Raw genomic sequence first — 11,344 nt, forward strand, 5'->3', positions numbered from 1 at the left:
GATTAAACACTTTTCACTGTTGTATTTTTGGTTTTCTTATTGACAGCTTCTTTGTATCTCGTTGCCTTTTCTCTTGTATTGCATGTCATGTTTGTATGTGAACCGTGCTGTAAAAGAAAAATTTGAAATATTTGACTGTTGTTGGAAATGGAAATATATGTGATTCAATAAATCAATATGTTTGGCTATATTTGTCAAATATTGTCTTTTATATGATAAAGAATGTTCTATCTAGCTGGGTTTCCGTTCTGTAATTTATTGCTTATTTCAATATATTCAATGGTTGAGCCTTTAGTTCTCATTTTGCATAGTGAAAACAGAAGACAGTAGAGTAGGAAACGGAGCAACAGCAAGTGCTTTGTTAATGTGGCTTCTTTTCCTCTACGCTGATTGGCTGCGTTACCAAAGCCCCTCCTCTACGTTGACACGTATTGTGGCTTCGCCGATAATAAAAAAAAATGGCGACCGGACCCGCGTAAATTGGAGATCCATAGAGGTAGTAAAATTTAATAAACACATTATTTCCTCTCTTCCTGGTGTGTATAAACATCACAAGTTATCACCCCAGAGGAGATTGAGACACGAGCAGAGTTAAATGTATGTTTGGCACGTTATTTTATGCACTTGAGCCGACCGCGGCCTAACTGTGGGTGTGAAGCCTCGGGCTTTCCTCAGTCGCTTTGACCGGCAGGCTGAGGGCACGCTCAGCGAGACCCATTCGAGTGCTGGAAATGTTGGGAAGCTAAGGACTCAAAGTGAATGGAGAGGGGGGTGTGTTTGTGTATCTTTACGAAAGTAGGCGGGAGTTTGTTTAGCTAACATTTGTTGTGCTATTTTGTAGGTAACGGACCACAGCGTTATTGTAACACAGCGTAACTTGTATTTTCCTTCAATAAGCAGCCATTCATTGAGCACTTCCACACTTTTGAGGAGCGTTATGTTCAGGTTACCTGCAGCTCCAGTGTTACTTGGGCAGCTCAGTGTGGGACTAAGCCGGAACAACGTTAGTTGTAGCAACTGAGTACCTGTTAGAGTGTAATTACCTTTGTTTATGTTTGTTACGTTACAAGATATGAAATATGAAGCCATAAATGTCCAAGTTTTCCACTTTGTTGTGTGTCGTCCAGGATAGATATTAATACCGTAACTTGCATTTGATTTGTTTCCCTTGGTGTTGACTTCACAGGTCAGTATCCTGCCTTGTGTTGTCAGTGACATACTGTGACAAATAAACGTGTTGACAAAGCAGGAGCCATGGCTTTTGAGGAGATCAAGAATAAAGGAGGAATGGGTAATGTCTGCCGGCAAACTGCATGTAGTTGTACTTTGTTCCCACTGTACAGACTTATCAAACATATGCACATTTTTTTGCAGTCAGTAACACAATGATAAATTAAACGTAACTGTTGCTCCACTGATTTGAGTGCTAGTTTGCACAAGAAACGGAGAACATTTAAAGAGACTTAGACATCGAAGCCGTCTCTAATGTTCTCATTTTTAAAAATCAAATCTTTACTTTTAAATTAAGGATTAAAACACTCAGTTCATTTATTGTAGATGCAGGGATGGAAGGAGACAGAGGCCTTGTAGCTGGTCGTAGCCAGAGAGAGAAGAGGAGGTCGTACAAGGATCTGTTGAGGGAGGAAGAGGAGATTGCTGCTCAGGTCCGAAAATCATCCAAAAAACGACCCAAGGTAGGTTATCTGTCAACATGAAGGTGACTATATGGTTTAATACCACAGGATGGTTTTAAGAAATGCCAATAGTTATGGTGTTTATAGCACATTTTAATATTTTGAACCAATTTATCTATGAATGAACGGAAAGCAACTCTGTCATTCAAAATCAGGATTCCGAACTGTTCGCGGTCGGAGGGGACTCGCACAAAAAGAAGAAGAAGCATAGCGATGACTACTATAACAGAGGTGAGAGGTTGTTATATTGTAATAACCGTTTAAGTTCACAAAAAATGACTCAACTGTATTTACTTTTTGTTCTTCTCCTGTGTCGTCCCTGTATCAGACCACGATGGTTCAGGTCCACCTTCCCACAAGAAAAAGCACAAGTCGACAGACCGCTCCCCTACCCTCTCGTCCCCCTCCTCCTCCCACCCGACAGACACAGCGATGGGCCTCCTGCAGGCTATCACCTCTCCGCTGGCCACAGGTTCGGACCCCAGCCCCCACTTACACAAGAAACCCTCCTACCCACCCTTCTCCTCGCACTCCTCCAAGGACCGCAAACGTGAGGGCAGCAGCGGCGGCGGTGGAAGCAAAGGGAGCCACTCCTTCTCCCACTCCCGCCCCGCGTCCTCGTCATCGTCTTCCTCCAAGAAGCACTCCTCGTCCTCCTCAAAGTCGTCGCTGTTCCACGGTGGAGCTCCCAAAGAGGAGCCCTTGACGTTACGCGAGGCCGACGGTCTGAAGATGAAGCTCATCATGTCGCCAGAGAAAGAGGAAGGTGAGAGTTTCCCGTTCCCGCCCCACTCGTCCAAAGGAGGCGGAAAGAAGGAGAAGGATAGAGACAGGATGCCGCACTCGAAGGCGCCCAAGAAAAAACTGCAGCAGAGCCGAGATCCACTGCCTGTGGTGGGGAAAGAGGTGGAGGTGGAAGGTAAGATAACCCTAAAATATGTTCCAGGGGATGCAAGTTATGTTATGTTTCTGATAGTAAGGTTGGAATAATGCTTCTCCGGGCTACACGGAAGCAAACATACACAGGTGTGGTATGAACATGTTCACGTGTGTTTCATTCAGACTTGTATTGATCATTTTACTAATATTGTGGTATCAGAAACATGTTGGTTTTCTGATCAAACAAGTGCTGATGAGCTGTATTCACAGATATTATTGGTGCACCTGTAGTGCCAATGTACCATACCACCTTAAATTATTTTGACCCCCATGATAGATTTTGTGTTGTTAATTAATATTCATTGATGTGTTCCCTGTTCCACAGGTCATTACGGAGGTGGGTTGGGAGACGAGAGCTCTTCATCTGGGGTTGAGCTGGAGGCGGGTGAGCTGGTTATAGATGACTCATACACACACATGTCCAAAAAGAAGAAGAAGAGCAAAAAAAGCAAGAAGAAGAAGGACAAAGAAAAGGACAGAGACAAGGAAAAAAGTGGGAAGGACAAAAAGCACAGCAAAGGATTTGGAGGTGAGTTTTCTATGTGTTGATACAACAAATAAAGAGTCGCTTTTCTGCTGCACACAATCGATACTTGTCATTACCAATCGCGTCATCTTTGCGTGACATTCTTCAGACTCATCGAGGGGCCACAGCCACTCCCACCCCACTGTCACCCACAGCGCCGTCGGTCCAATGTATGCCATGGGCACGCCCGTCCCTCCACACCACCACCAGGGCAACGATGGAGTGACGGAGAAGAAGAAGAAGAAAGAGGAGAAAGATCGGGAAAAGCACGAGAAGGAAAAAGATAAGGTAGGAAACTGTTCAGGGACGTTTGTTGTTGGATCGGTAGTAGAAAATTTAGCTTTGAATGCCAAAAATCTCAAGTGATGAAATCAACAACCGTGCGGGACCTCCTGCAGATACTTCTTCTGGGCTTCTGTAAGACCCACATCTGTCAACATCATTTGGAATTGCTGACTACGCAAAACTCACTTTGACCAATTTACAAGCGAGCTAACAGCTGCCTTTTTATTTTTAACACACTAATATGAAAAACAATGCTTTTTTTTCCTTCTGCGTTTGTTAATCATCAGTTAATTTCTTTGTCCTCTCTTAGCCCAAGAAGAAGAACACAACAGCGTATCAGGTGTTTTGTAAGGAGTACAGGGTCAACATAAATGCAGAACAGCCCGGACTAGGTGGGTGATGTTATGACATCCAGTATATGTTATGACAGCGATCGGCCTCTGAAATATCACTAAAATACACATTTTAAACTATATGTTTCTCTAATCTGCAGTCTTTGGTGAGCTAAGCAAAAGGTTGGCAGAGGTGTGGAAGGCGATGCCAGAGAAAGACAAACTGGTACGTTTTAGTCCTTATTTGTACTTGATATGGGAAAAGAACTTTGAACATCGCTCTCACGCTTGCAGTGCACTAAATGTAGCGTGTCGCTCTGTGTGTCCTGTGCAGGTTTGGAGGCAGAAAGCTCAGTATCTGCAGCACAAGCAGAACAAAGCCGAGGCCACCACAGTCAAACACAAGAGTGTCAACGAGGGCAAAAGCAAAGGTATCGTCGACTTTAACTCAACCGATCGATGATGATTAATACGTTTTATAATTTCACAACTTTTTGTCCTCTCGCCGTCTGTTCTCTTTACGGTTTGTGTTTGTGTTGGGTCATGGAAGCTGTAGGAGCGGTCACAGGGATGGTGTCACCCAGCAGAGCATCTGGCACTATGTCACTATCCCCGGCACGAGTCCCAGAGGTCGATCCCATCGATGCAGCAGCTCACCTGCAGCTACTGGGAGAGTCCCTGTCCCTGATTGGGCATCGGCTACAAGAAACAGAGGTGAGTTTCCACATGCAGGCGGGCACACACTGCATTTACAGGCTAATCTGCAGTGGATGTAACCTATAACCTCTAAAGCAGATTAATAGATATCAAAAGTAGACATAACAAGAAAGAAGCTCCACGTTTTTTATTTGAGGCGTTAACAAGATGTTTAGGGGTGAAAGTAGCTTGAAGTCTGCAGCTGTTTGGTGTGGAAAGAAACACTTGACATCATCTTTTTGGAGAGGCAGCAAGGATGGATTGAAAGCCTGCAAGCCTGTGCTGTGAATAATTTAGAAGCTATTCATAAGAAAACTAGAATGGCACTCGGAGAGCGCTGACAGTGGTGCGTTCAGGTGCTCCTCGGGTAGTCCCATTTCTTCTGTGTTTTCATCGTAGTCGTAATATGGAAACATGGAAGATGTGTTGTATTTTATTGCTTAAACACATTCGCTTTTTTTAAAGTTGTTGTTCCAACTTGAGGGGGCATTCATGTGAACTTTTACATTTGCGAACTCATTACGACACCACGTGAATGCAACACAAAGGCCCTACCTGACAGTGTTATTGAAAATGAAGCATAATGCCGGTACGAAAACACAAACAGCATAAAAAAAACAGGCTCCTTTCACCCCCTGGAGATGTGTCGTTACTAGTATGCAGTGGAATAAGTGGGTCATGTGACTGATGTTTCTTCGTGTCAGGGGATGGTGGCAGTGTCCGGGAGTCTGTCTGTTCTTCTGGACTCCATCTTGTGTGCGCTGGGACCTCTGAACTGTCTCACCGCACAGATACCACAGTTAAACGGATGTCCTCGGAACGTCCTGGTAAAGTATTAGCGTTTGTAAATGTTGTATGAATTAAACTACTGCGGGTGCTTTCAGCCTGATTTTAGTTTGATATACATTCAGTTGTACACTTGGCAGCGGTCGTGTGCATTTTCCTAACAAAGCTCTCTCTCCCTTTCTGGCAGTCGAATACGTTGGACAATATTGCCTACATCATGCCTGGGCTGTGAGTAAAGGATGATACTCGAGGTTCAGTGACTTGGCATCAGAAGTCAGCAGATGTGACTGGAGGGGTCCTGAACAGGAGGGACCTTTGGACTTTAATTTAAGCCACTTGCTCGGCATCTGAAAACATGGATATTTCTAGCGTCAACGTTTTTAAAGTGTATTTTTTTAAAAACCCTGTTCTCTTAATTTTTTTCTAATTGTTATATTTTTAAATGAAACATTTTACTGAACACGTTGATCTTTCTTGGCATGTCAGCTTAGTTTTATTGTTACTGTACAGTGTACAGAGTGTATGTAATGTAGTGAGTGTATGCTGTTGAGTGTTTTTTTTTTTACTTAAAAGTACAGGAACATGTAAGTAATTTGGTCACGATCAACATAATATATTTGACAGCTGCTCCTGTTTTTCTTTTACCATGTAAACAATGCTGTCATACCATGATGTTTTATACATTTGATATTTTAATGTGCATACAGCATTTCCATTTTGACTGCTCTGTAGAAAAGTGATAGAATAAAACACCTTACGGTGCAACCTTGTTTTAAATCAGGAGCTGTTCAATGTCAGACATTTAACAAAAATGGCAACATTAAAACTGTTTCCAAAATCAGCTTCTGCTTGGTTTGTTTTCATTAGCCATGCTTGCGGCTCGGCTCTGGGGACGGCAATGTTGGTAGGTTGGTTCAAAAATACCTCAACAACCTTCTCGACACATTTGCACGAAATTTCATGGTGGCCAGAGGATGAATCCTAATGAATATAATTTAATTAAGCTCCACCACGAGGTTGACATTTGTTTGTTTTTTAGTGAATCGTCTTGAGAACAGGTACAGATGTCAATGCTCTCTTTCAGGATGAATTATAATGACATTCCCATCAGACCCAGCTGTTCTCTGAGGCTAATTATCAACTATCAACATGCTAAACTACCATGGTACACATCATACCCTGAACATTAGCAGGGATAGCATTGTGATTGTGAGCATGCCGCTGTTAGCATTTAGCTCGTAAAGCACTACTGTGCCCAAGTAAAGCTAACAGCTGCTAGCATGTAGACTCTTAAGTAATTACTTTATTAAATAACATACAAGGTTGATCAGGGCTTTACAGCTAAATCATTAATAATATACTTGCCTATTTGCATTAAACCATGGAAGTAATAATAAATGAAGTCCAGGGGGTGAATACTTTTTAAAGGGGCTTTTATAAGTTTGTGAGCTGAAATGCTACGAAAACGGTAACGGACCCCGGGCAGGTCCGCGGGCCCCGGTTTGAGACGCCCTGCTACGCCAGGCACCACAACAGATGGAGCTGTGCCCCCCTCCGGCGCCGAAGTCAGTCAAGTTGAGTCCAGCAGTATCACAGGAACGAGGAAGTGCGATCATCCCAGATTCAGCGCATAACACGGCGGTGAACGAGCGCAGACATGTCAACATCTGCCGCACAGTCAGGTAGGCTGAGCACTGTTGTATCTCCGTGTATCGTAAGATCAGTATCTGTGCGACACAACGGGAGAAAAGTGAGGAGGGAGCGGCTCCCGGTGGACTGTTTACGGTATTTGTGCGGTTTGAGAAGAGACACGACAGTTACAAAGGGCGCTGCCACTTCGTAGAAATGCGAAAACGGTAACGGTTAAATGCCATGACATCATTTAACACAGCTGACTTCATAAACAACAGATAGTCTGGCACTTTTAGAAGGAGGATGTAAGAATTCAAATAATTATATTGTCATAAAATGCTGCCTCTACTTTTGAAAAACTTGTGTAGTCTCTGGCCAACATATAAACATATGTTTAAAAATAAACCATATACAGTAGACTGGACCATGATGTGGTTTTTCCACTGCCGTGTGTCTCCGCCCTTGTTGTCGGCGCTGAGCAGCCGAGCTGAGGCTGGTGGTGCTGGGCCGGACCGGGGCCGGAAAAAGATCGGCCGTCAGCAGCATTCTGGGCCTGCACGAGCCTCCTCAACAGGGCGCAGATGCTGCCGCCGTGCAGGAGTGCAGCAAACACCGAGGAGAGGCTGCAGGTAGACAGGTAGGAGTGAAATACACGCAGTACACCACACTGCAGCGGAGAGGGGGAAGTATAACGGCAACATACGAAGTTTGGAGACTTATTGTCATTATAGTGACACGTTAGTTTGACCCCTTTAACACTCACATCTCTGATTATAAGCAACAGAGGGAACTCAGAACAAGAGTTGCCAATTACTCCCTTATATTTTTTTAATGTAAATGTTATGAATAGATGATGCATTTGTAGGCTATGCAAGATCATATCAAGTAAATTATAATCCTATATGTAAATGAATACATCTGCATGCAGATATGGTACATATACATACCTGCATACAAACATGCAAATGTAGATGCTAATATTTTCTCTCCTGCTTTCCATAAACTCTTCCTCCAATTCTATATTACTTCTCTTAATTTCCTCTGTTTCATTTTGTTACAGTGAAATATCAATTTGTAGCATTAATGCGCTTTTTTTTTACCTGGATTTTATGCTTCTGCCACCTCTCGGTAGGTGGCGGTCGTCTCCAGTCCGGCCTGGTTTGGCTCAGGCTGCGACCCCGAGGAAAGGAGGAGACACACATCCTCCTTCATCGCCTTGTCCAGCCCCGGGCCGCATGTCTTCCTGCTGTGTGTCCCTGTGAACCAGCCAGCCGACGGAGAGGCCAATGCGCTGGACGTCCTGGAGAAGCTATTCGGCCCTTCTGCAGTCAGCGCAAACACCATTGTGCTCTTCACCCACACCGAGGAGCTGGAGGAGGACGAGCAGCTGGAGGCGTACCTCGCCACGTGGCGCAAGGACCTCCGGGAGCTGGTGGAAAGATGCGGTGAACGCTACCACACACTGGAGACCCGCAGTGGAGAAGCAGAGGAGGGGAACGCCGTTGAGGAGCTGCTGGAGAAGGTCGAGCAGGCGGTGAGTGTGAGCGGGACGCAACACTGCAGCTGTCCTCTGTACCAGGAGGCTGAGGAAAGAGTGAGAGAGAGGCAGGTAGAGATCGTGAGACGGAGGAGAGGAGGGGACCAGGTGGCTCCCACGGACTCACGACCGGAGGAAAACGTCACAGAAGAAGAAATGGAGGCGGTCCGGGAAGAGGCAGAGAGGAGCGTAGGTGACTTGGATGTGGATGTGGATAGTATTTTCCCCTCGTCACCTGCCTCCTCTGCTCCCTCTTTTCTCTGGGGCTTGTGGGAGAAGCTGACAGGCTGGATGAGGTGGCTGCCCAAAATGCTGAGAAGGGAGGCCCTGCTGGGAGCACTGGTCGGCCTGTTTGTGGGAGGGCCGTACGGGGGCATCATGGGAGCCACTGTAGGATCAGTGGCTACGGAGGTGGGGAGAAGAAGAACACAGAAAAGTAAATGAGAGGTCATCTCATGTTAATGTGTCATGCATTAAGTTGCACCTTAAAGTCACTTCACTGTGTTCGGCACACCATTGTATTACTGAGCTTTTTGGTTCACCAGCTGGCACCTGCCAAATAATATTTATGCTTGACCACTGAGCACCAGTGCTTATATTTTCTATTGCAGAAGGGATACAATTCTCTAATCAAGCATACTGTATTATCATATATCATATCATATGGCTTTATTCATGATTAATAAGTCATGCTTCACAGATCAGTAATAACCAATTAATGGGAACAATGCTTACCAGTTTGGAAACGTCCCTTTGGCTAGTGTTCATCTTCCTCTAGTATATCTTGCTTTGTCATTTTTCATTAGCTCAGTTATTCATCTTGATGACTTAACTTACTCAGTGACTGAAGTTATAAATGTAAATGATAAATAAAGTTGTCTTCCACGACTGTTCAAAAACGTCTGCAGATGTAGATGTTATTAATCCTGCAATAACACAGTTTGCCACTCGGGGGCAGCAGAAACAAACTGAACATAACGTTGATATATTAGCACTCAAGTCTATATGACAAATGTGCAGTGGTGGAAGAAGTACTCTGTTTTCCTTCAGTTACAAAAGTTTAAAAAAAAAGCCCCACTGTGTAAAAATATTTAGTTACAGGTAAGTCATGCATTCAAAATGTTACTGAGGTAAAAGTCCAGAAGTTTTAGCATAACAATATGGCTATAGTACCAATAATAAAAAAATTATTAATTTTTTTATTTCTTCCCCAGAAAATTTTGAGCGTCAAACTATTAAATTACTGCATTCTTGAGAATTTCTATTACCAGTTTAGCCTTGCCACATCACCCCCTTTTATAACTCCAAAATCACAAAGCAGGCTAATCACACAAAATGAAACGGGATACACTAATCGATTGTCACAGAAATACCTAGAAACCAAAATCCAAAAAGATGCCGCAAGCCCCCTGGAGGACTGGCAGGAGGAATAGCATGCGGGTGGGCAGAGTTGCTCCTGTTGACAACCTTGCGGTCACAGATGAAGGCAGGACCACTCTGGAGGTTGGCCCCGGTCTGGTGGCCAGCCTAGAGGTTAGCGACCAAGATTGCATCCCTCAGAAGGACGAAGATGGGGAGGAGCCCCCTCTGGAGACACGTGACGAAGGTGGGTCGGATCTGGAGGCAAGCGACTGCATGACTTTTGTCAGGGAAAATTGTTTTTTTATAAAATTGTCATGACATACTGAATTATGAATGAAGTCAATAGTATAGCATGTCGAAAAAAGTCATGAAAAAGTCATAGTAAAGCACAAATAAAGTCATAAAAAAATCATAGTATAGCATGATGATCAAATTCATACAAAAGTCTATAGTATTCCATGTTGTAAATAGTCATGATAAATTCATAGTATAGCATGTCGACTAAAGTCATAGCATTGCCTTTTGGAAAAAAGTTACAGTATAATATATCAAAAAACAATCATAGAAAAATCGTAGTATTTTATGTTGAAAAAAGTAATAGTATAGTACGTCAAAATAATTAGCAATATGAAATGTCGAAAAAAGTTGGATAATATTGTATATCGGGTCAAAAAAGTGATTCATCCATACAATAGTATGACCCTAGTATAGCATGTCAAAAAAAGTCATAAGAAATTTTACTTAAGCATTTTGAAGAACTATACCACACGTCAAAAATATATAAAGTCATTGTTTGTCCAAATAGTCAGTGTAGTCATCGTAGTACATTAGAGAAAACGTTACAAAATCGTTTTACATTATATAAATTAATGTAAATCATGTCAGTGTAGTTAGTTTTAAAAAGTAAGTTAAGTATGTTGTAAAAAGTGCTATTGTAGTATATCATTAAAAAAAATATATATATATATATATATATATATATACACAGTTGTGTGAAAAAGTGTTTGCCCCCTTCCTGATTTCTTATTTTTTTGCATGTTTGTCACACTTAAATGTTTCAGATCATCAAACAAATTTAAATATTAGACAAAGATAACACAAGTAAACACAAAATGCAGTTTTTAAATGAAGGTTTTTATGATTAAGGGGGAAAAAAAATCCAAACCTACATGGCCCTGTGTGAAAAAGTGATTGCCCCCCCCCCTGTTAAAACATAAATTAACTGGTTTATCACATCTTTGGAAAGCTGAGTTCAATTTCTCTAGCTACACCCAGGCCTGATTACTGCCACACCTGTTCTCAATCAAGAAATCACTTAAATAGGACCTGCCTAACAAAGTGAGGTAGACCAAAAGATCCTCAAAAGCTAGACATCATGCTGCGATCCAAAGTAATTCAGGAACAAATGAGAAACAAAGTAATTGAGATCTATCAGTCTGGACAAGGTTACAAAGCCATTTCTAAAGCTTTGGGACTCCAGCGAACCACAGTGAGAGCCATTATCCACAAATGGCGAAAACATGGAACAGTGGTGAACCTTCCCAGGAGTGGCCGG

General features: G+C 43.0%; 2 protein-coding genes across 2 annotated transcripts; both read left to right on the top strand.

Moving 5' to 3' along the window:
• Positions 1–57: 57 nt before the first annotated feature.
• Positions 58–6,099, top strand: hmgxb4a (HMG box domain containing 4a). Its single transcript, XM_031871030.1, has 13 exons — positions 58–496; positions 1,187–1,291; positions 1,558–1,694; positions 1,850–1,925; positions 2,023–2,613; positions 2,959–3,162; positions 3,269–3,447; positions 3,755–3,836; positions 3,938–4,002; positions 4,111–4,207; positions 4,327–4,490; positions 5,177–5,299; positions 5,446–6,099. The coding sequence occupies exons 2-13, from the start codon at positions 1,255–1,257 to the stop codon at positions 5,488–5,490; spliced, it is 1,800 nt and encodes a 599-aa protein (XP_031726890.1). The 5' UTR covers positions 58–496; positions 1,187–1,254; the 3' UTR covers positions 5,491–6,099.
• A 676-nt stretch (positions 6,100–6,775) lies between these two features.
• On the top strand, positions 6,776–9,330 carry LOC116396388 (GTPase IMAP family member 7). The gene is made up of 3 exons (XM_031870975.1): positions 6,776–6,940; positions 7,373–7,527; positions 8,023–9,330. The coding sequence occupies exons 1-3, from the start codon at positions 6,916–6,918 to the stop codon at positions 8,869–8,871; spliced, it is 1,029 nt and encodes a 342-aa protein (XP_031726835.1). The 5' UTR covers positions 6,776–6,915; the 3' UTR covers positions 8,872–9,330.
• Positions 9,331–11,344: the final 2,014 nt, after the last annotated feature.

The sequence above is a fragment of the Anarrhichthys ocellatus genome, unplaced genomic scaffold (assembly GCF_004355925.1).
Source record: "Anarrhichthys ocellatus isolate YVR2014 unplaced genomic scaffold, GSC_Weel_1.0 scaffold55, whole genome shotgun sequence".
NCBI lineage: Eukaryota > Metazoa > Chordata > Actinopteri > Perciformes > Anarhichadidae > Anarrhichthys > Anarrhichthys ocellatus.